Source organism: Diabrotica undecimpunctata, chromosome 7, assembly GCF_040954645.1.
Source record: "Diabrotica undecimpunctata isolate CICGRU chromosome 7, icDiaUnde3, whole genome shotgun sequence".
Taxonomy (NCBI): domain Eukaryota; kingdom Metazoa; phylum Arthropoda; class Insecta; order Coleoptera; family Chrysomelidae; genus Diabrotica; species Diabrotica undecimpunctata.
Genome location: NC_092809.1, coordinates 53,940,171 through 53,966,694, shown reverse-complemented (window position 1 = coordinate 53,966,694; position 26,524 = coordinate 53,940,171). Strand labels below are relative to the sequence as shown.

Sequence of the window (26,524 nt, the reverse complement as noted above, 5' to 3'; positions counted from 1 at the left end):
CAATTGGTTGGTTTACCCTATATCATAGAGATCTATTTAAGATCTTAGCATGTAGGAGTAAAAATGTAATGGAAAATATTCATTCTTATTGTTTGCATATAATTTATACTATTTAAATACCAATTACTGGATAGCATTTCTAGGAATTGAATTATTTTCCATTTAGTAAAATTAATTACACAAATTGAAATACCAGCAGTAGTAGTGTAATTGTATTTTAAACATATACAATTAACAAAATTCAGTTATGGGTAAATACGTTTTAAGCATTTACTTTTTTTATTTTTTAAACAAATTATTTATTGTAAAATAAATCACTAATCATAAGTTTTTAAGAGATCAATAATTTTAATCTTTCTTATAATCACAACAAAATAAAAATAAACAAACAACAAACTTTACAACAAAATCGAAAATTAATTTTATTTAAATAAATATAAATAATAAATAAATCAAGTTAACAATTCTTGATTTGAAACATCTTCTACGTTTTCTTGTGTTCTGATTTTATCTGCAACAAAAAAATTACGTATGTAACAAGGTTTACCTACCATTGGTAATAAGTAAAGGGCGGATAATATGCAACTTACTTATGCAAAAAATGCCATTTTATAGCATTTTTTGCATTATTTTTGTGAATTAGTAAAATTTGCATTGTTTAACAGTTTGGGCATTTATTTGCATCTTTTATCTAATTTACCTGAGCCTTGCCCTGTTAGTCGTTTAAAGTCTATGCATTTTTAATTGAAAATATTTACGATATTTCTACCTAGAGGAACTACAAAGGTTTTCCTATTCATCTTTATCTTTATTGTCTGTGATTTTAGTTTAACAATAGGTCTATTATTCTCGACAAATTTACTATCGTAAATCCCTCAATATATTTACGTTTTTAATGACGGCACAATAAACATTTTCAAAATCGCTTTTACGATTTTTCAATGAAGAATGAGACTATCTATAATTTCATTCTTAGTAATAATTCGAAATATCTACAATTTGATATCTGTAGGTCATTAAGCGATTATTACTTACTTTTTATTTTTTTCCAGATTTAGCCATACGGCTCACACTCCCTCTAAGGGGAAAATTCACTCATCCCAGATACCTACGGTATCAAAAGGATTGAGCTCTGGTGGGACTCTTTCCATGTTATCGAGTCCTAGGTGACTTGGTATGTCGGTGTATCTCCCAAAAATTTTCGTACGCATCTGGACGTCGAAAGTAACACAGCTTTCTGCATAATCTTATATAGATGTTCATTTAGACCCAGCTTTTTTATGTTTTCTAGGAGGCTCTTCGGGATGACTCCAGTGGTAGAAAGAATAATAGGTATCGTCTGGGTACTTTCCATTCTCCATTGTCTCCTGATTTGTATTTCTAGATCTCTGTACTTGGCGATCTTTTCGTTGTATTTAACACGTAAATTATTGGTGTTGGGTATCGCCACATCAATAAGTGTTGTTTGCTTAGTAATTTTATTAACTAGTATGAGATCGGGTCTATTATGGGCCACTGGTTGGTCTGTAAGCACAGTGCGGTCCCAGTATAACTTGTAGTTGTCATTTTCAAGCATTCTATCAGGGACGTATTGATAATAAGGAAGATGGTCGGTTTGGAGAAGTCCCAGTTTGTCAGCTAGTTCTTGGTGGATAATCTTTTCTACTGAGTCATGACGGTCTTTATAATCAGTACCGACAAATGCCTGGCAGCCACCGGTAAAATGTTGGACAGTTTCTTGGGCTTGGCATCCATATCGGCATTTGTCATTTTGGACTTGAGGATCTTTAACAATATATTTCAGGTAATTTTTAGTTGGAATAACCTGATCCTGAATGGCAAGTAGGAAACCCTCAGTCTCGGGAAACATCTTTCCTGATGTCAACCAATAGTTCGACGCTGTATTGTCGACATATTCTTGGCTGATCTCATTAAGATGTCGCCCATGCAGAGGTTTACTCATCCAGGCGCGCATTTTGTCTTGCTTAGTCAGGTGGTTTATGCGCATTTCTTGTTCCCTCAGTTTAAGCGGCGTCGTATCATCTACTGCGCAAATTGCTCGATGTAAAGTAGATGTCTCAGCCTGTACCTGAAAATAAGTTCTTAAATTAGCAATTTGTTTATCCAATTGCTCACCTATATCCATAAGTCCTCTTCCCCCTTGATACCGCGGTAATGTTGTTCTCTCTACTGCACTACGTGGATGATGTTTTTGCGCCTTTGTGAGAAGTGTTCTTACTTTCCGCTGAAGACCCTCTATATCCGTTTTTGACCACTTTATAATACCAAATGAGTAGCTCAGCGCGGAACAGGCGTACGTATTTAATGCCTTAAACAAATTTTTACTGTTAAGATATGACCGATTTAGTTGTCTTACTCTTCGCACGAACTCCGAAGTTAGTTCGGTTTTCATTTGTTTATGGTCAATTTTCCGCGCTTGTTTTACTCCGAGATATTTGTACATATCATTTTCACCCATTGCCTCGATGTTTTGGCCATCTTGCATATCGAAACCTCTCGGCTGAACCTTTCCTCTGACTATGTTTAGTATACGGCACTTGTCTAGTCCAAAATTCATACTGATATCATTTGAGAAATTTTCTACAGTTTTTAGCATCTCATCTAGGTGGTTTCGAGTGGAAGCCATTAATTTTAAATCATCCATATACAACAGATGATTAAGCTTCGCTACAACAGTGTTGTTATTTTTGATGCTAAAACCTGAGTCAGTAGAGTTCAGCAGCTGAGATAGTGGGTTCATTGCTAGGCAAAACCAAAGTGGACTTAACGAGTCCCCCTGGAAAAGCCCCCGGTTAATAGGGATATCTTCAGTTTCGATATTAATTTCACCCGGTATTTGAAGGTGAATTTTAGTCTTCCACTCTGCCATTATATGCTTCAAAAAGGTCACGAGATTATCATCGACTTTATATATTTTCAATATATCTATAAGCCATCAATGCGACCCACTGAATCAAAAGCCTTCTTGTAGTCAATGAAGGCAGTAAAAAGGTTTCTTTTTTTGTTGTATGCCTGGTTAGAAATGACTGAGTCGATAATAAGTTGTTCCTTGCAGCCCATGGACCCCTTAGCGCATCCTTTCTGTTGAGGCTCTATGATATTGTTCAGAGCACAATGTTGGTAAATACGCCGGGCCACACAGGATGTGACCAATTTGTACAAAGTTGGAAGACAAGTAATTGGGCGGTACTTTGCTGGATCTTGGGTGTTACTTTGATCCTTCGGTATTAGATAAGTGGTTCCCTGAGTAAGAAATGATGGTATTTCCTGTGAATTAGAAATAATATTATTAATAAATGCTGTTAAAAGCTCATTAACACTCCAAAACTTCTTTAGCCAGAAGTTTTGAACTCCGTCTGGTCCAGGAGATTTCCAGTTATGAAGCTCTTTGATAATGTTCGAGACTTCTTCAGTGGTGAAAGGTTTATAAGGAATATTACTGTAGTGTTGACAGTTGTTCGTCGTTTGTTCAATCCATCCAGCATTGTTGTTATGAGTAGCTGGCGTCGAAAGTTGGTTTCCCCAAAACTCATGAATTTCTTCTTGGCTTGGGTAGGATTTATTTACATTTTCTACTGTGGAATTAAGTTTTCTATAGAAAGCCTTCTCTGCATTCTCAAAAAGTATATTGTCGCATTTACGGTTGTTACTAACTTTGTATCTCCTTAGGCGACCTGAATAAACGGAGAGTTTTTGTTTTAATGTGTCCAGGCAGTGTTGAGCTGTGTTGTTCTCTGGATCATGTTGTGAGTGTCTTGGAGTGTTCAGAATTATTTCTTCAGTTCTTTTAATTACTTTTCGACTTCTTACTCCTCGGATGTATTCTGTAATTTGTCCAATATCCCTGCGCAATAATTCAATTTTACTCAGCAGTCTTTTTTCCCAGGGTGCAATTCTGTTTTCAGTCCTTCCGATATTAATTCCCCGCCGTGTTCTGATCTTAATGCCCATAACATTAGCAATTGCTGTTGCTGCACAATAAATCAGCATATGCAAATATTCTAATGTATGGGCTTCCACGATATAATTGGGTAGGACTTCAGTGTTCATAATTTGTAACAGCGCACCTAGTTTCTTACAAGAGTTTATTTTTGGTAGCGGTGGTCTGCTAAGTGGGTTTGTACCATTAAACTCTTGTACGGCACGTGCCATTTCTCTTACCAGGCTATCGTGCAACTCGTTGTTGTCCTGCTGCGTGTTAACAGGTTGAGTTTCTTGTATGATGGGCTCAGGAATCTGCTCATTTGGGATTTGATTATGGACTTGATCCACAACTAGCTCTTGGTTATGAATCTCCCGTTCGACTTCGCTTCTGATAGTATCGCGTCTAGCCTCTGGGATAAGATTATTTCTTATAATTACCCGGTATTGATCTGCTATTCGCTGTTCAGATACTTGAATCTCTGGGTACTCCCTGCAAAATTCGGCATACAGTTGTTGTCGATAGCCGATCGTTTCTCGACCGAGGTTCGTCACCTTGTAATAGAAACGCAAAATGTTTTCATTAATAGACACAGTCCATTTCATGCGCTGCCTCGGTTGTCGCGCTTGAGTGTATGACTGCTTCATTGTATGACAGGGGCCCGCCTCCTCAACACCCTGCCACCGACGTCCCGCATGCTGTCACGTCCAGCGCCGGCTCCAGACGTGCCCTGGCGATCCCCAGGCAGCGACCCTAAACATAAATTATTAAACTCCATTTTCATGGGTGTGCATTTTATACCTACTGCCAGGTGTCAGTTTTTGTTCCACGGCAGGTATGCCTGCTACCCTCTGGGTATCGGTTCTAAGAATACCCAGAGAGTATCCCCCATTCGCAGGGGGCCGCGCCTGATAGAAGAACTGACAAAAAACTCCCACAGGTTATTTTTTATTTTTTATTTTTTTTATTATTATTATTATTATTAACTGATATTTTAATTAATTATAAAAGTTCCTCAGGTATTAAAAGCTGTGAAAACTTTAGTTCAGCAGTACAGTTGAGGTAGTTAGTTTTTCTACCGCGTGCACGAAACTGCTAAGTTTTTTTTTATTTTTTGCATATGTGTGCAGGTAAGTTTAATAATAATAAGAGAAGCTTAAAATATCTTGTAAGGTATAGGCATTTTTATGGGAAAAGTAAGAAATTGTAACGAAAATGATAATGAAGGACGTGGCTTCAATCCCTCATGTTTTCATTATGTATCGTTTTTCTTGTAATTTTTCATTTTTTCCTATTACAAAAGAGACTGTTTCTCTTATTGGCCTTTCTAATAAAGATTAATCTAATTAAATTATAAAATCATATATTTGAAAATTATATAGAAAGTAGTGGATTCTATATAATTGTGCTCTTACAAAAACAATAAAATTTTATTTTTCAGACTGTTTAAAACTTTATTTTATCAACTCAGTGTAAATATAGATTTGCTTATAAATTTTCACTGTTATTACTTCGATATCAATTTATAAAACATGAGTAGCACGTTGAATACAATTGTTGAATATGTGAGCAACACATCCAATACCGATTAAAGGTCTCCCGCAAAAATTACTCAATTTAGTGAATAAATTATTAGTTCCCTGTCTTTTCATGTCACGAAAATTTGTGTTTGTGTTATCTGCTGTTAGTCCATCAATCTTGTTAACAATATTTTTGTAAAATATTTAATACATAATTATGTAATTGATCGGATGTCTCACCTGGTAAATCCACTAACTATAATAATTTTGATTGAATGCCGGTTTTGCTGTCAAAGTATCTTACTAGTAAAGATACTAGTTTTGTATTCTTGTAATTTAAAGAAATAATAATGATGCTAAGAAAATTTGTTTTCTGTATAACAACCTCTAGCCGTAATTGTGATTCTCTGCCCAAAATATTTTCGCCGATGGCTTTATTTTGGTTCGACCAGAACAAAATTTAGACTCAAATAAATGGGAAATCAATTTGGAAGTACAATCTAATGATCTAAAACTGTGCATATGCCTAATGGTGTGGTATGCAAGTATCCCTTCTTTCTTATTATTTGAATGCTTGTTCAGATGCAACGTTGTATAGTGGCCAAAATTTAGGTAAAAGTGCCAAAGAGAATTAACTGAGAACAGAGTCTAAGATAATTGTTTAAAAATAGTAAAAGATAAAAATATTCCTTCTTTTAGAAAAAATAAGTACATTCACGTGTCCTTAGAAAGGGTTTAAAATACATTAGGACAATATTAAAAAATAAGTACTGTCCTACTTAAATAAGTACATATGGTCACCGTAACTATGAACTTTTCAGAAGACCTTGAGATATCCAAAGAAATGAAACTCAACCCTGATTGCTGCTTAATCACACAAATCAATCTCATTTGCAATTATACACCTCTTTTTAAATTATTGTAGGAGAGTTTAGTGGAGAGCATCTTTCCTGATATCAGTCAATAGTACGACGTAATACTGTTGAATTTTCCATATTCAGGTGCATATTTTATCTTCCTTATAGAGATAGTTTACGATAGGAATTATTTCCTCCTGAGTAGTGCGGTAATGTGGTTATTTTTTTTGCATGATCTGTACTATTACTATTATTACAATTTAATTAGCTCTAGTTTCAGAGCTACCAAATTTTCCAAACTACATTACAAGAAAAATAAAAATACATACCTCTTGAGACAATGCTGTCCCAGGACTGAACTTTACCAGATCCAAATATTGCAAAGATAATTCCTGCCACAACATTTATAGCCGCCGCCGTGTAAAAAACAATCTTCCATTGACTAGGATCTTCCTAAAAGTGGTTTTAAACTGTAAGTTTTATTAAATATAGCACTTAAATTTTTTTTCAAATATTTAAAAGTATGTTTTATAAAACAAATTACGATAAAGGGGTAATGCTCCAGTCGTCAGAGACGAAAATTCTAGTGAACCTCTAAAAAGCATACCAACAAGCTAAATTTTGTCGAGAATGTTAATTTTAGGAAGCCAAAAAATATGCAAAAAAGTTTACCACTATTGCCCCCCAGCTTCCCCTTAACTTTCCCTCTCGTAGGTGAAAACGGAAAAAATCGATTTACCAAGAATATGTACGATTTATAAAATAATATTTTGAATAAATACCGTAGCAAAATATAGTAAAATACAATTTTGAAAAAAAGATATAAATAAGCACTTTTTATGTGGAACCGTTCTCTCACAAACAACGCTTGAAGGGATCGACGATTTTAAGTGTCAGTTACGCGCGCGTAATGAATGTTTAATAAAATTTGTATTAACTCTACGGTAACAATGCGATATCTTTTGATTAGAATATCCCGACAAAAATCAGGATGCGTTTTAAAGGAAAAGAGCGCTACTTTCATATGAAATTTTTGTATTTTCTCGCAGGTTAACTCAGTTTTTATAAAAATATTAAATAAATAAACTTGGCGCTATTTTTGTCATTTTTTATGATTCTAACGAGACCAATACAATTTATCACTTTCATGGGCCGGTCGCTATAGAGTTTCCATTACTAGAGCCTAATCTTCAAAACTTATAACATAAAATTTTAGTTTTGTAACATATGTAACATAAAATCTTAACAATCTTAAAGTTTAAAACTGCTTCTTTTTTAATTAGACTAGTACGTTTTTTTAAAGTACTCAACTTATGCTACACATTCCGCTCAAAACTATTTTCTTGAGCCATTTTCTGTGACGTGTGTTCGTTTGTAATAAAAAAGTTTAAATTCTGCGTTTTTTCGTCATATTTCAAATGCTTCATATTTGTTGCCAAACCTTTAAATCAAAATGTCATGTTATAAGTATTAAATATTGGTATCTAACCATAAAAATTTTAATGTGAGAAAAGAAAGTGCTAATAAACAATTTTGTTCAAAATTATCTCGTCTACAGTTTCTATCTCGAATGTTTTTCTACTGATATCAGTAGAAATCAGTACGTCTACCGACGTACTGATTTTTAGTAAATCGATTTTTTCCGTTTTAACCCCCTATGAGGGGGGTTTTAGCAAAAAGCCTGGGGGTAAAAGTGGAAAATTTTTTGCATCTTTTTGGGGTACAAATAGTAAAAAGTGGCAATGTATGGCTGTTATCGGAATTAGGACAACACGTAATCCTCAATCAGTTCTTTGGAACTTTTCCGCCGACCGCTTTGTCCTCAGTTTTCTCACAATTGTACATGCACGCTGGTTCATAATTTTTAATTAATGAAGAAAACACATTCGTGATCCATGTATTTATGTCAGGAAATATTGTTTTCACGTTCAGAGCTTCTGTGAATAGTCGCTCCGAAGATTCCTTTTAGGAAGAAATACGTATAAGCGAATATAAAGAGGCACTATATGTGAAATCAAATCTTAACTGTCTTTCTTTTTATTTCGATATACTCTATATGTATACGAGAAACCAATTCGCCAAGTATTTTTGCTTAGTTAAGGAGATATGTTGTGGAATGCAATTTGAGATTCCCCAATTTCTCTAATTACACCTTTATCAACGTCTGTTTGCCTTGCAATTCTTAGAAGGCACAGATTAAAGCAAAAATCTGGATTTTGGTTTCGTCAATTAGAAATTTTCGGATTTCTAGTTCGTGATTTAATATCCGATGGTGCCAACATACAACAGTCTATTACTTTTTAATTCGGTAACAAGTTGCACATTTTAAACCAATTATCTGCGGATATATTGCGCCCTGTTCCATAAAAAGGTTGTGCCAATCTTCTAACGACATGATTTACTACTTTGTTCATAGAGTCCCTGAGGTTGCTTTACAGCATATATTTCCAGGCTATAACTATAAAAAGTAACTGCATCATACATAGTATAAATTCTTACTACATATTGGGATGGCTGTGAAGGGATATATTATTTGAACCTGCAACGTCTCCTAAGAGCCTCCAGTTTTTCGTCAATAGTCACATACTGTCCTAGTGAATAGCTATGTTTACAATTATGAACAATATCGTCGAACAGTTCACGAATCTGCGCAATGTTGTCAATAGCTTTTCTTTCAGGTCTTGTGATGCGGTCATCGAAACGCAGGCATCTCATAAGAAACTTGAACCTTCTGAGACTCATAACCACTCGAAATATTTCCACGCCGTGTCCATCTGTACCCCAGAGATCCTCTAACATCCTTTTGTTGGCGTGCAAAGTTCCTGTTAGATATAAATAGCCTATGAAGGCCTTGAGTTCTGTCATGTCCGTGTCAGTTGCATCACGTTGTCGGTCAAAGCCATCCCTTACTTCAAGATGAATGTACTGGTTTGTGAACTTGACTATTGTTTGTAGCAGTTTATCATAAAATATCTGACTACAACATTCTATATGTAACTTAGCTAGTCGTGCTTCGTCATGTGTTACTCCTGAGAGATGTGTTTTCATCCATCTAGTGGTTTTATCTTTTTCAAAGTAAAATAAATTGTCGTGTAAATCTAGTTCTTCCTCTGTCCCACTCTCTTCATTATCAGAATTACCAACTCTTTCATCCGTTGGCTGATATTCCGCATCTGTGTCTGGTTCATCCTCGAAATCTTCCACTTGGTTAGGGGCATCTTTACTTTCTTCCTCTTCCAACATAAATTTTCAAAAATATTCTACATCATTCGGATTATTAGGGTTGTAAATCCGCTTTGCAGCTATTATACTGAAAATAAAAATATAAAATACCACTTACCTATAATAAGTAGGCCGAAAATAGCCTAAAATACGACCAAAGAAAAACAACACCTACATATTATGTCGCAATGTATCAATATGATTATATACGCTTGTATGTAAACACAATCAATCAATAATACGTTACGAATACGACTGAGCGGTAGACCAAACCGGTCTAGGAAGGTACTATGAAGGTGGGTTCTCCTTATTTTAGGGTTCAATAGTAGCATTGAAAATTGGCGAGCTTGTATCATTTTGAAACGGATGCGACCGACCGAGGGTTAATACAAAATTGTATTATGTCCAAAACCAAAAAAGTAGGTAATGAATTTTTGACAAATCACTATTTAAATTTCGTGCTTTAATTGCTTGAAATTTACTAGATGATAGATCATAGATTGAAAAAAATATATTTTGGACATGGTACACTTTCATTGTGGGGTACAGATTTAAAAAAAATGTTGTGCGACTCCATAATATTGTGACATACATGAAAGCAAATGCAAACAATTACTTATGCAATTTGATGTATGATTCCTATATTGGACAGTATAAACCAATAGAAAGACAGCAATAAATAAGTGATATGTAGTTAATTATGTTGTTGTCTAAGGTTATATTATTAAAAGATTTATTTTCTTTGTATAGTTTAAGATTGTTAGATTCAAATTTTAATTAAACGGCGATGAGGTCATACTATAAGTTACGATGTACTAAGATATCATCACCATATGTAATTCATTATAGGAAGTAATATTGCAGATTTTATAATATCTTAAACCTTGTGTAGGTAGATACGAAATCGGTGGCTTTAAAATCTTTATATTTTCATCTTAAAAAACTAGCTTTTTATTGTAAAATTTTTTACAGGTAGCTTATATCGTTATTCAATAAGTTGAGATTAATATTAGGGTGGGCTGAAAAAACCTGTTTTTTTTATATTTCGTGTTGCTTTACCGCAAAAAAGTCGCTACTAGGATAGAGTTTTAAATTGCAAAAATAATTTTTTAAATTGGTTGATATCTTCCGGTCGCGAATTAATCGTAAAGTTTAAAAAAATTGGTTGTTTTTTAAATTTTTTAAAAACACAAAAATATTTTATCCCGTTTCGCTATACCGCGTATATCTTTCCTTGAGGGGTCAGGATTAAAATAAAGCAAAGAAAAAAAGATATATTGACATATTCCGGTCGCGCATCGTCCATGAAATATTAACAAATATCGTTTTTTTGCTATTTTCTTCTTTGAAAATACTACGCTTTTGATAACATAAAACCAATTTAACGGCCCTACTTTTCATGTTCCAGACACAAGACTTAAATAAAGAACTACTGAATTGCAATATTACAAATCGGTGGTCCTTGCAGTTTGTTTAGTTTCACAGCAGCCAAAGACAAGACGCTGTGTGGATGAAGTTCGCTCCCCTCCCACTCCGACTTACCCAGAATCCCTTGCTATTCTCTCACACACATCATACCATCCTTCCAGACTGCCAGTCTGCCACGCCGTTTCGAGTAAGCGTGTAGTGTAAAGTGCATTTGGCAAGTGCAAGTTTTATGTAAAGGATTTGTGTAATGGAATCTTCCAGAAAGATAACACGTCAGACATTTGAGTATCCCATATTTGGTCATCCAAAAGACTCGCCTCCAAAAAAGCTTCCGACCCACGAAGATCTTTTAAAATGCTGTTTTGAACAACTTTTTAAGTTAGCGTTGAAATCTAACAACAAATGTGTTAGTTTTTCTAAAGTTTCTGCTAGCGTAGCTAATAAAGTCAAAGCAGTATTTGAAAAAGCTTCCTTACCTAGTGTGTCAGAGTACAGAATTGTTGAACTAATAAATATTTTTTATGACAATTACTACAAACTACGAAAATCTTTTAACCGTGACAAAGACAAGCAATTGTTCAAAGGAAAACTTTCAGAATTAAAAGAAAAATTGGCTGAAATCGTTGATGTTTTGTATTGCAAGTGCAATATTGTCGTGCAATGCAGTTGCCACAAGACTCCTGACTGATGCTCATGTACTTTGATATGTGAATTCACTTGGGAGAAGTCCAAAAAACTCCCCCCGTTGGAACTTAGATTTGTATACTTACAAAGGAAGTATGGGCTGGGTAAGATTGGAAGTGTGGACATTAAACAGACACCGAAACTAGTCCAACGAAAGAAAAGAAGAATAACTAGGCTAAAAAACACTCAACCAATATTTGCTCTTGATGTATCGCCACCTTCGTGCTCAAAATCAAATGTGACACCAAACACAAACAGTGACTCAACCGAAGAACTTAATGGATATGTAAGTGATGAAGATGATAACTATGAGTCTCCTGCAAAATCTCCGCATCGAGTATTTTGAAAGACGTTGGTGTGATTTCAGAAGCTGATAGTTCATATGTTATAGATAAAAACAAATTTAGATGAAAAAAAAACGTAAACGCAGGAAACAAGATAAAGTTTAATGTTTAAGTTTACACCTGCCACTGAAGGGACTTTATTTTGATGGCAGGAAAGATAAAACACTTGTCGTTGATTAGGTTTAGTCTAAACAATATCGAGGAATCAAGAAAGAAGAATACTACTCACTAATTTAAGAACCGAGTTCAATATATATTTTACATGCCTCACACTATTCAGGTTCAGATAGTGAAATCGCTAACTGTATTGTTTCTCATTTGTCTACACTTGACATTTCCTTGGATGAATTGGATTGTTATTGACTGTGATGGCACAGTAACAAACACAGGCTGGAAAACGGGTATTATTCGCCTACTTGAAGGGCATTTGAATTAGACCATTGCAATGGGTAGTGTGTCTTTTGCACTTTAATGAACTGCCTTTTCGTCACTTATTTCAAGTTCTTGATGGTAAAACATCCGGTCCAAGTCTTTTGGTGATCCAATACCTACTCATGAACATAAAATTTTAGTTTCGTTTATTATGAAGTCTTACATGCCTGTCTGGTTCAATGTAAAGATAAGTAAATATTTTACACATGACCCGAAGCACGTGCTCCAGGCAATACAATCTTTAAGATTTTTACCTGAAAATCTCCTGCAAGTTGTTGATCCCGTCATAGAGAGAAATTCATTTTTTGCTCATCCTGAAACTTTGCTTCTAAGCATACTTGTAGATGATAGAAAGCATATCCAAGAACTAGCTCTAAGAAGAGTAATAAAAGCGAGAAACACAACAACAAGACCTAGGAACTTTGTTACTCCAAAACTTATTTTCAGTGAAATTGACTACACAGAGATAATAGACTGGGGCACATGTCAGTTATCGTCCCCACCCCTACTGCGAAGATCAACTAATAAAGAAATTTATTCAATGATAACATCTGAAAATGTTTGTAAATGGAAATTTGATAAGTTTCCATGCTAGAGGCAAGCTGTGGAACGTTGTGTGAAGATTGTGACTGAGGCGTCGAAAAAGGTCGTTGGTGCCAACTTCAGGGAATCATCAGAACAACACTTGTTTCTCGTTCTTATATGAGAGACTACACACACAAGTCACAGTTTAAGTGAACATCGACTAGTAGATATACCAGTTTGTTTAAAATAAAGACTGAAAGTAAAAGTAAAATTTACCAATAGGTCTGTTCATAAACACATTTGTTTTGCATATTACTATGTAATTGTACTGTAAATGTATGCAATTCTACATGCAATTTTTTAAATAAACAATAAATTTCATTACAAACAATTCAAAAGGATAGGTCATTTACCACGCTTATTAACAAAATAAACCACTTCTTTGCTTTACTTAGAAAAATGCAATGGGTAAACTTAGGCAAAAATAGGTATAGAATAAATTAATAAAAGCATACGATACTTAGTGTAGACTGTAATAAGTATTACAATTTTTTTAAACAGTCCAAACAAGTTGGTCTTTTGCATTCAACACATGCATAAGCAGTTCTTTTTTTAGCCTTGGCGGACAGATAAGGCAGGTTTTTCTATTTGGCAACTTCTAGTTTACTGTTTCGACAACCCGAACTGGAACCTGGAGTATCCTATTAATATTCATTCGAATTTCTCTAGGAATTCGTGTGTTGGCTAGTCTTCTGGTAAGCAGTGATGTTAATAAATCATGTGCTAAACTTTTGATAAATTGGAATCGAGTTATTTCCTCTTCAGAATTTGCCGAACAATACACAATATATGCATTTGTAGAAGCTATGTCGACAACTCTGTAAAATATTGACATTGATATTGACATTGGCCATCTACGTATACGGCTCGAATATTTGCTGCATTTTTCATCTAGAGCATCTACTCCAACCTTTGTCGCGTTATAAAATGCAAAAATTTCAGGCTTTACAGAATTACCGTCAATACTTTCACTGTGGTGCATCGACGAAACAAGTATAACCGGCTTGTTTCACTTTGACACACGAGAAGAAAGCGTTAGTTCTTTAGTAAATCCATAAAGAGATTCGTAAACTCTTTTGGAAACCATTGGAAGGAACGTCGGTGGAATTTCTTTTTTATTTTTTTTTAACGGACCTACGTATGTCAAATCTTTCATCTTTAGGATATCCACTAGTTCTATAGAGGAAAACCAGTTATCGGCGGTAATGTTCCTGTTTGTCTTATAAATAGGCTTGAATAATCGGAGAACAGATTAAGTTGGAACATCTAGTTTTCTTTCTTGTTCATCCAGGCCTACTCCATCGGTATTTTTTCCTCCATATATTTAGGCAATAAACAAAGAACTGGTTCGGGCATCACTTAGACACATTACTTTAATTCCATATTTTGCTGGCTTTTGAGGCATGTAGATCTTAAATTTACATCTTCCTCTAAATACAATAAGCATTTCATTGATGCATCCAGTATACTAATAGAGTATAGCTCCTGACAGTTCTGTATGAAGATGTAAAAAACATCAGAAATAGCAGCACATGGATCAGTCTTCTTTCTTTCATCGCGTGTAAAAGGATTGTCAAATCTCAGGGCGTTTAAAATGGTCATGAATCTTTTCTTCGACATTACCGAACAGAAGGTATTTAGGCCAGTTCCGTCTGTAGCAAAGAATGAGTCAACATCTTCGTGATTCGATTTAAATATTGATGAATAACAGCAATCCTAAGAAAGCTCTAAACTCAACTGTGTCTACATCAGCTATTTCCGACCTGTTATCATTTGCATACTTGCTCCGTAGAGTAGATAATTTATTATTGGCCCACTCTAGTATTATAGTAATTATAATTTCAGATAATAAACTTTCAAATATGTTCTCACGATTATTTTCGGGTAAACGAATTGCAGTGGGAATCTTGATTATGTTATGTACAGCAGTCCGTACATTTTTTGTTGGAGGAACGCTTGACCACTTGAATCTATTTTTACCATAAAAATATTTTTTATCGTTATTATCTTCATCCTCGCTTTCAGGTGTAGTACTTGTTTCTTCAGAAGGTAACAAAACTTCACTGCTCTCGTTATCGCATTTTCATTATCTGTTTCGTGCTCACTAGGTATAACAGTTTCATCCAATATGCTATCATCAGAACTATCAAGGTCACTGTCATATTGGTTATACCATTGTAATGCAATATTACTAAAATATGTATCACTCACTTTTATTCTCTTGCGTGAACTGGCCATTTTTATATTGCACAATTTATTGAAATAGTTACGTGAATTGTGATGTGCCGTCAATTTGACGAATTGTGATTTTCTACACGTGGTAATTAAAAATATATTTCTCGAAAACGCAACAAATTTCTGTATGTACTTTCGATGTAACTGAAAGGTACTGAGAGTGTCGACCGTACAAATTTAGAGTAAGTGGAAATCCCGAATTAACGCGCAGTTGCGATACGTCATTTTAACGGCACGTCACCAGTTAAAGGTTAATGACATGGTTAGTTTTGTTTCCTTAGATACTTTGTATCTTCTTCCATATTGATGATGGTGTTTTGTTTCTGTTTATGCTTCCGACAAACCTCTTCCATGACTCTTTTTTTACTTTTGTTTGTAGTATATCTTGCTTTTGCTCTATGTTTTTTGTATTTAGTTACATTTGCTGTGGTTTTTTTCGCTCCTAGCTATTAAAAGTAGATTTGCGGTTTTGTAATACTTCGGCACATTCATCATTTCACCAAGGTACGGGTTTGAATTTTTTACTATGCTTTGTTTACCCTATTGAAAATTCAGCTGTTGTTATTATTATTTCGTTAAGTAGTATTGCTATTGTATTTGTATCCTTTAAAACATTTATTTTGTATATGTTATTTTCAATAATTTTTGAGAAAGAACTCCAGTCGGCTATCTTTATTTTTCGTTTGCGTTGGATATTTTTTCCGTTTGATTTTTTTCTTTTATACTTGAATTCTTTAATTTTATAAGAAAGTTGTCACTGCCTAGTCAGTCATTCAGACTTGTTCATTGTAGATAAGGAATAATAGTTGGTGGTGAAATTCCATTCCACTCGATATAAATTTTTAACTATGCCGATATTACAATTTTTAGGAGGAATAAAGGAAGATATTTAACGGTACTCCTTGGGATAAGAGCCCGCTGCTTCCTGCCTATATAATTTGGATGTTATCAGAGTCAGTTGAGAAAAAACTATTACCAAAGTTGGTCGCAATATCACGTAAGCTGAAATCGCTAGCTAACTTAACTAAGTAGATCGCATCGCAATATTATTCATAAATATTATCAAGCCCATCATTTGTAGTAATATGTAATTCCTAAAACCGCAGGTATAATTTTCATGTAAACATTCATTTATTCAAACCAGCAGTGTTGCCAGTAGTTCACTTGGAACATAGAAACGACATTTAGCTAAGCAATTCTACTTGAACTGTGATTATATGTTATAGTGAAAATAGCCCCAGTGAAAAGTGTAGTGAAATATCCCATATCACAGTGTTTTCGGACAGCTATCAGAAATTGCTATTTAATCTTAGCATTAAATATAAGTAAGTGTTTATTCTGTTTTTCATTCCAGCCCTTGGCTGGTGGTCCTTCGTCCTTCAATTCTTTAAATGAGTTATTGTTCAACCAGTTGGGCTACATAATGAAAGATCAATGATGGAACAATCGTCAGTAGCTATATTGAATCTAGTACTGCTTCCATCATTCAGTAGACTTAGGTTCATATTGTTAAATATGCTTTATAGAATTTGTCTCTTTGTGTCAGTTTTCGGAGAGCTTGAATAATTAAAGAGTTGATTAATTAATTAAAGATACCAATTCATTCCTGATTAAATAATGGTCACAAATGTATATCTTGCATATGGTATAATTAGGTTTTGGTTTAGTTTTTACGGCTATTGCTTCCAGGTTTGTATTTATTTTAGGTTTTGTAGCTTGTAGTTTTTTTGAGACGTAAGTTGCTAATCTTTGTAGCAACATTTGTACCATCGGTTTTTAAAGAATTCATTATAGCCTTTCATTCTGCGGACATTTTCGATTCGGAAGTAAGTTTCTTGTAAATATAATATGTCCAGAGAGTGAAGGTCCATCAGATGTTGTGGTATATTTAGACGGGTATAGTACCCGTTTAAGTTCCACTGTAGCAATGACTCGAATGTTACCAAATGACTGAGAAAAGGTGGAGTTCCTAGAATTGTTTTGAAGTTTTTATTTTGTGTCTTGCGATAGGTTTAAATTGCAAGATTTTGTGTAAAGTCTGCTGTTAAAATAAGAACATCCCTTGATCCCAGTGTATTTTTTTGGAGCTGTTTTTGTACTGCAGACTATAGATTATGAAGGAAGAAGAGCGGGAGTTAATATAGTTTATAATGGATTTAGTGAGCTTTTGATATGAAGTATTTTTTTGGGTTTTTTGTTTTTCCAATGAATTTTTTTGGGTAGAGAGAAGGTAGAAGTATTTGGTGGCATTTTTTTTCAGTAGCTAAGGACATATCATCAGCTATTCGTTTTGTTGAGAAAAAGGCTGTTAAATTAGAAGTTTTGTCCGTGGTTGGGATATTTGCAGATTGGGCAGTGAAATCTAGATTTGCTGCCAGAGTGGGTATGTCTTAAGTAATATTAGCGTCTTTTGAAAAATTTTTTTTAATATGGGACCTTTGAGTAGAATAATATTTATTGTCTCAGAATATGTCAATAAAAATATTTCACTTGGTTGAGATATTGGCGAGATAAGGTGAGTATTTTGTGTGGGTTGTTGTAATTGTTGGATATTTGAACTAATAATAAGGGCATTGAAATGCAACATGTCCAATCAGATTGCATGTGAAGCAACGTTGATTGTCTATTGCTAAAAAAAATTCAATATGATAAATTGTCGTACGGTATTTCCAAGGATTCGGGTATGATAATATCTGGGGAAGGAGCGACATAAACCTGTCTTTTGAAACTAAGTATGTGTTTGTATTCCGGATTTGATGCACCGATTCTAAGAAACATTATTGGAGAGACTAATTTTAATCCATTATTCTCCAGTAAGGTTCCAAGATATTCATGTGGGATCGTTGAGCTTACATTTAATATTACTATTCTATCCGCTGGTGAAATTAGACATCTGCCTTTGATGATCTCATTATTTACAACAAATTCACCGTCTTTTGTAAAAAATTCATCAAGTAGTAACTTACTCATTAGATAAATACAAAAATATTCTATTGTGGGAATTTCTGCTACAGAAAATGATATTTTTTGGTTTTACCAGAGGTCCCAGTTGGAGTACATAATCCTGAATTATTGCACCCTGAAATAATTGCTTGGTCCTTGTTTGGATATTTGTAGATATTTTGAAAGTCAGTGCTTACATAAGATGCGTTAAAGGTACTGGTATTATTCAAATTGGAGTTATCAGTATATATTATCTACTTCTAGGTAATTTTTGTTGGAAGAAGATTGGTTTTTAGATGTGGGTTGTGACATTATATTCGTTATAGTAAAATTGCTTAAGTTATTTTGATCCATATAATTAATTATCTAAACATATTTATAAGGCCGACCCTGTCTTTTTGTTAGAGTTCACTAATCACCAAACGAGTTTTTTAGGAAAGGTGAATACTATTCAACTAAGTGGATTTGATTTGTAACCTCAAAATCGGACTAAGAAGGTCTTCTGTATGCAGTAAATTTAAAAAATATATATTCACAGTCCTTTTCTCCATGTTTTGAAACACTGAACTTATAAAACTTAATTATTAAAATATTTAATTAATTTATAAATAATTATAAAAAAGATTTCAATTTAAGGCGAATTGACACGATCCAAATATACTTGGTTAAATTCCTCACTAACACTCTCCCTTTACAAGTACACTTGGATCGTGTCAACCCGCCTTTAATCGTGGCAACAAACTTAGTACAGATACACTTGTGTACTTACACTTACTTAATACACAAGTGGAAGTGGACAAAGTCCACTTGGTCCAACTTGGAATCCAAGCATTCTTGGATCATGTCAACCCGCCTTTAGCAATAATTTTACTTAAGTCGACCGTAAATTGCAAATGTAATTTACAATCAGGTTCGTTTATTACCCTCCTAAAATTATTTGCTTATTGGTAAACAGGCTAGGAATGCTTGTCAAAATACTTTATCGATTTTATATGATTCTCAGTAGCTTTTTCGACTTTTATTTTACATTGATCGTCTTAACGAAGTGATTTTAAAGCATTTATGTAGATGTTATGTACTGTACTATGTTGTGAATGACAATAATATTAAGTGCATTGTGCAAGAAACCAATCGATAAGCACATCAAAAGTTGAATATAGCTAGTCATAATTCAAAAGGTGGAATTTATATAAATATTTTTGGTAACCTAACTTGGTCACAAAAAGTAAAAGTTTAAGTAGGTATATTCTTACCTCATTTGTTACCACACCCTGGACAAAGAGAGGGGCTAAAAACCCGCACGATTGTGCAAGACCATTACTTATTCCGACTAACACACTGGAATGATTTGGTGATAGATCAATGTGATTTATAGTATATCCACAAAAGCATGCTCCAGATGTTGCAATCGCTATTGTTAGTAACACAATTGCTTTCACAGCATGTTCTGGTCCTCCACTTTGAAGCAGCACCAGTGCCAAAGCTGGTCCCAAACAACCTATAATATTTAAATTAAATTAATTAAAATGTACGTAATAAATCACAGGATAATTATAAAAAAAACACAGAATTTAGATTTTTAGAGAATTGGATGAGCAGTCAGTTTGTATTTTACCTTCTACGGCTGGCGCGCGGACAATATCTCCGCACCCACCTAAACTTCTCAATTTTTTAAAAACTATCCACCCTTTTATTCTAGCCCGCTCATGTACCTTCCACAAAAAAGTGTCAGTTACATCCTGTTCTTTGACGTAAAGGCAATTATTGATTGCGCACAAATTCTCCGCGCGCCTGCCGTGTTTGTTTGAAATTTTTAACATTTGCTAGTTATTGTGAATTTTAAAATGTATGCGTATGAGGCAGAACAAAAACGTCTGCAACATCTAATGGACAAATGCCTTCGAGATGACTACCAGAAAAAAAATATTGAGAACGGATGAAAATAGTGATACAGAAGAAAAAAATTTAGATATGGAAGGTGCTAAAATGATGGTTTCTGCTGGGCATAAGACACAACTCCTATATGGATAAAAAATATTTCTCCAACAAATGGTAAAAAGCGTTCAGAAAACTTAATTACACATTTATCAGGTGCTAAATAAGTTACCAAAAATTTCAAAGGTAAACTAAATATTTGAAAAGGATTTTTACCGACAACATGTTAACCTACATGTTAACATGCTGAATCTACAAACAAACATATTAGACACTCCCAAGTAAAATAATAATCGAGAAAGGAACGCAAAGGAAACATGCTTTATAAATTCGTGCTTTTATTGGTTTACTATATTTGGGAGGTGTATTAAGAAACGGCATTAGAGCATCTTACTCCCTTTTAACAGTATTAAGATCGAAGCTGCTAAAAAGAAAATCTAAGTTAACACTGTACCAGTCGATTGTTCCCCCAAATATTACATATGGCAGTAAAATATGAACTCTCAACCAGCGGGAAATCAATTAGCTTCTGGTATTTGAAAGAAAGGTTCTCAGAATAATATTTGGCCATCAAAGAGATGAATTCACAGGGGATTGGAGAAGACGCCGCAATGCTGAATTGGTGAATTGGTATGGAACTGAAAACATAGACATATCAAGGCAAACCGAATAAGATGGGCAGGTCATGTGGTACGACCAGAGGATGACAGAATGTTTAAGACAGTGTTTTTTGAAAGACCAGATGGTAGAAAATCAGTAGGTCGACCGAGAACAAAAATGGAAGGATGATGTTGAAGCTGATTTATCTAGAATTGGGGTACAACAATGGGAAATAGAAGGGGTCTCCTCCATTCTGCTTATGTGGTTATTCCATTCTTTTTTTTTAAATTTTGTGTCCATTAATTTACACACTGTACGATTCATTTTCTTCTAATATCTTCACTTCTTTTTTTTTTCGATCTCTCAGCGTATTTCCTGTAATTTTTCTCAGTACTCGCATCTCTGCCGTTTCCAGTAGCCTTTACGTTGTGGCTGTGTTGGGTCTTGTTTCTGGGGCATATGTAATTATTGGTCTTACACTGGCTTTATAAATACTGAACTTTATCTTAGTGTTAATGTGTCTGTTTCGCCATATAGTGTTATTAAGGCATCCTGTCAGTCTATTTGCTTTTTCTATTTGATCTCTCACTTTTTTGTCCAGGTCTCCATAGCTAGACAGTGTAATTCCCAGGTATTTTATTTTCATTACTTGTTCAATACTGATGCCATCAATTTCTATTTTATATCTAGTTGGTTCTCTGCTGACTACTATTGTTTTAGTTTTTTGAGATGAAATTGTCATATTAAATTCTTTTGCTCTTATGTTAAATCTGTGGACCAGTCTTTGTAGACTACCTTCATCTTAGGCTATCAATATTGTGTCGTCTGCGTAAAAGAGTATTTTGATTTCTTTGTTTCCCATTCTGTACATACTTCCTGTATTAACGGTTTTGATGATTTCATCAATGATCAAATTGAAGAGCATGGGGCTCAATCAATCCCCTTGTCTTATTCAGCTGCCTATTTCTATAGGTTCTGTAAGTTGTCTATCTATTTTGACTTCCATTTTGTAGTTTTGGTAGATGTTTTCGATAGTTTTTATAATATTTAGGGGAACTTCTCTAATATACAGAAGATAGATTACATATTTGAGTCTTACTCTGTCAAACGCTTTCTTTCGGTTAATTAGACACAGAAATTCTGGTCTATTATACTCTAGTGATTTCTCAGTAATTTGCTTTATAACGAATATTGCATCTGTACACGATCTTCCACTACGAAATATCCTCTGATTTCTTAGCACTTGTAAAATTTTAGTTGTAAGTTTTAGCGTAGTATTTAACAAGTTTACACCTCTGTAGTTTTCTGGCTGTTTTTTATCTCATTTTTTGAATGGTAGAATTAGTTCGCTTGTTCTCCATTCTTCCGGTATTTTATTTTGTTTTATAATTTTATTAATTAATGTTGTTAATTGTTCTGTCATTGCTGCTTTACAATATTTTAGTAACTCGTTTGGTATTCCGTCTTTACCTGCTGCTTTTCTGTTCTTCAGGTTTTCAAGTATTTTCCGAACTTCACATTTATATTAAGTTCATCATTTGTGGTAATCACTGGTGTTTCGTTTCTTGCATCGTTTGTTGTTCCTCTACATATAGCTTTTTTTAGGTAGTCAATCCACTTTTCCTTTTCTTTGTATTTTGTGTCTATTAGTTCCTTTACTTCCGTTGTTTGACCTCTTATGAAGCGGTATATTTCCTTTTGCAGATCGTAAAAATCATGTTCCATTTCTTTCGAAAAGCGTTCCCAGTGATCAGTTTTTATTTTTCTTACAAGTGCATGTGTTTCGTTTCTAAATGTCTTGTAATTATGGTGTGCCTCTTGTATTTTGGTTGACATGTATTTCAGGTAGGCTTTTTTTTTCTTTATATTTTTCTTTCACTTCTGTACAAAAAACCCCAACTTGGGGGTTAAAAAAGTTTATAAAAAAAAACTGTGATATAGAATAGTAAATTATAAGGCAAAAATGTTCTAAAGAATTTTTTCAAAGAGTAAATATTTTTAGAATTATTCATGACTGAAAGTTCACAAATTACATGGCAAAAAAGCATGTTTTTAAACCGTTTTTTCGCGAATAACTCCAAAAAATTAGACTGTATCGGAAAAAAACAGTTTTAAAATTTAATAAACCTCATGAAATAAAGAGATTCGTTCTTTATTATTACCGTAAACTTAATATTATCAAAGTTATTGCTGTTCGATAATAGACTTTTATTCATTGAATAAAAAATCCAAACATATGGTGCTGAACTGCAGGAAAATGATAAGTTTTAAATACTTTTTTTAAAGATGTTAATAAAACCTTTAAAATGGTCACTAGTAAAGATATTTGCATGAAAATTAAGGTAAGTTATAAATAAAATAAGTCCACCCCGAGTTGGAGTGGTAACCAAACCCGGAGGAAAAGCACATATTGCCACACTAAAGATTTTGATCTTCTACCTACTGTCAAAATTTCAAGCAAATTCTTGCATGCAAAAAAAATTCTGAGCAGAAAACCGTCATATTCTTGCTAACATGCTTTATTTCTAGGAGCGTGTGGCAAAAATAAGGAGGAATTGCTCCATAAATTTTCTATATCCATAAGCAGACGCATTTGATCCAGCATATTTGCTGTTCATGATGATATTATTTTGGTGTTCTATATACCAAAAAGGAAAAAAAACGTAATCTTCTTGTCGAGTTTACACCATGATGATACAATTGGTGAGGATTCCATGAAACCCGAAATGAGTTTTGACTAGATTTCAATAAAGGGGAGAGTTGACACAGTTGATAAGTTATGTGCTGCCCACGACTGCGCTATAATACTCGACTATGGCCAATGGTAATTTTTTATTCCATGCAAAATGTAGCCGGTATAAACTCCACGGTCCTTCTCTATTATAATAATAACAAGATTCTTTTATCGCGAAAATAGTTTTTGCATAATTTGGCATTCGCTATGTGTCATGTCAGCAAGAATAAAGAAAATCACTAACGTAGATCCTTAAAATCACCCTCAACATATTCCAGAAGGTAGTATAAGTAGATGTGGCTTTTGAAACAGAATAAAAAAAAGCCGTACCAGTTACAAATGCAAAAAATATGGATCATTTATGTGTGATGAACACTCTATATGCTTGTTTTACTTACAAACGGTATTTTGCTAGGACACATTAGTAGTGAAAGATCTACTAAACCAACACATAACAGCAGCGTGATCAGTCGAAGAAGGCTCTGGAGGCAAGTACCATTCATTAAAAAATCAAAGTTATTCAGTAAGACATCAGAAATCCACTGGAGTATTTCAGATTATTTTTATGATGATTTTTTAAGCATGCTGCTATATGTATTAATAATTACGTTCTTCTTCTTCTTTTACTTCTCTGAGATCTTTCTTTTAATCTGTTTAATTCTGAAGCTGCCTCTGGTTAATTTCCTGGGAGGTAGATTGGCAACTATCTCTCCATCTTTTAGGTGGTCTTCCGGGAGGTCTTGAACCGGGCGGGTTGTTTTCTAGGGCAACTTTTGGGAGTCTATTCTCATGCATTCGTCTTACATGATTGTACCACATCCTCTTACGCTGCCTTTCCCATCTTACAATATATTGAATTTTGCACTGCTCTCTGACGTTTGTATTTCTCATTCTGCCTCTTCTTGTTTTGCCCACTATTGTTCTTAGGGTTTTCATTTCGGCAACCATTAGCATCTGTTTCGTTTAGCTGGTATTTTTGCGCACTTCTATGCCATATGTCATGATCGGTCGTATGCAAGTCTTTTAGATTCTAAGTTTACTATCTGTGCGCATATAGGTCCATATAGATCTGACTCCTTCGGTTTGATATATCTATGCCCAGATATCTGAATTGTATCATCTGTTCTATGGGGTTGTTCTCAACCAGTAACTAATATCTAAACGGATCTTTTGCTATTGCTAGCAGATTGTGACAAGAAACTTCTTGGTGAATGTCAACAGTTTGCATGCGACAACATAGTTGTTGTGAAATAGAAGGACAATAAGTCTGTTCTTAATTCATTCAATTGTACATCTTCAGACGAAAATATCAACGTAACCCGCTGGGATAAACAGGGAGCATAATGTATTGATATTTTGTATAGCATAATATATTGATGTTATTGTGCGTCAAGTGATTGCTAACTACAAAAAACATATGGGTGGAGTTGTCATACTAGATCAATCATTAGAGTATTACCGAATTTTTATGAAAACCACGAAATGAACTCTTATAGGGATTCTTCATCCACAATCATGGATCTTTTGGAGTTCAGGATGGAAGTAGCTAATGGCCTTGTTAATGAACCAACTAATCGAAAAAGAAATCACGAAGAAACAGAAAGTAATGAAAACCAGAACTCCAATTCCTCTCCAAAATACAGACGATCAAATAAACCCTTACAGGCTTAAAGGCACTATTGATATAACCATTTTTCCTCTTGCATGAATAATGGAAAACTTTCACAGTCGGTCAAAAATACGTTGTGAAAACTATAATAAAAGTATACTTTGCTTATTACGAAAACACAACTGTTTTGCGATGTATCGGAAGAAATAAATGTAACTAAGGCAAAAATTAGTTTTTAAGAGAAATATATGTGAAGTGTTCGTAAGATTATCTACTTCTTCTTTTAAATTGGTTAAATTAATCTAGTTTGCATCCATTTATGCATTTTTATATTATTTAATCGAAACAACTAACCTATTAAATGTCTAGCTGTGACGATAGTGCATAAATACATTTTTAGCAAACTTACAAACGAATATTAAAAAAGGGGTACTAGTTTAATAAACCGGAACCGTGTCTACGGAGATGAAATTTATATCAATGAATTCTCCTTCACTTACTAATGATTGTGCAATGATTTTTATTCGGTGCAAAGCGTTCTTTTTTTATATAATTATGATTTAAAATATGCCCGATTTTTAAAAGCCACCGCCATTATTTACCATGAAACAACAAGAAATGACAGGAATGACAACTGTTTCTTATGATCAAGAAGGGTAATTTTAACCAGTGTTGCCATAGTTATTCAAAATTATGTTTTCTAATGAAAAATAAAAATTTACCTAAAACTTAAAACGAATAAATTATTACCTACTTTTAACTGAAAAGTATAGCTTTTTTACAAGGGTCAGTTTAGATTTGGTTACGTTACTATACGTTTATTACCATGTTTTCTTATGAACAATAAAAATTTTGATAAAATTTTATTCTTATTACTGCTTTTTTACCAGCGTTAGGTTAGATTTGGTTACGTTGTTTAGTTTTAATTTCATGTTTTCTTATGAAATATAAAAATTTTGATTTTTAATTATATTATAACATTTTATTTATTTATATTACTGCTTTTTTTTACCAGTGTTAGGTTAGATTTGGTTTTTTGGTTTACATTTTTAATAATAAAATAAGACGATGGTTAACTCGTTTTGCACGTGGTTATTAAGATTGTATCCACCTGTTTTAATTAAGGTAATTTTCATGAAATTTTTAGATCTTTTAAAGGTTAAAACTGGCAACAATGTCAAAAGTACATAAAATTTAACTTCTTGCGCATGGCCGCCATATTGTTTTGAAATATTAAAAATCTTGATTATTTTAAACAATTTTACGCATTTTTTCATAATTTGACAGTAAAAAACAGTGAGATTTAATATGTTTTAGTTACGTTTTTTTTATTAAGACATGTATATATACTTTTCTTTGCTTTTTATGTAATTTTTTTTTATTCATACTACTTTTTTTGTTATTTTTTCTGTATTTTTGATTATTTGGGCACTTTTACTAGTTTAAAGCAAAG

At 33.7% G+C, this 26,524-nt stretch overlaps 1 protein-coding gene across 1 annotated transcript in view; it reads right to left on the bottom strand.

The window, feature by feature from the left end:
- Positions 1-397: 397 nt before the first annotated feature.
- The window catches only part of LOC140446754 (putative inorganic phosphate cotransporter), a 64,952-nt gene continuing 38,825 nt past the window's right edge, over positions 398-26,524 (bottom strand). The window contains exons 7-9 of the mRNA XM_072539346.1: positions 19,447-19,691; positions 6,650-6,773; positions 398-511 (exon numbers count right to left, since the gene is read on the bottom strand). Coding sequence (XP_072395447.1) covers positions 453-511; positions 6,650-6,773; positions 19,447-19,691 — 428 coding nt within the window. The 3' untranslated portion in view covers positions 398-452. The remainder of the gene's footprint in view (positions 512-6,649; positions 6,774-19,446; positions 19,692-26,524) is intronic.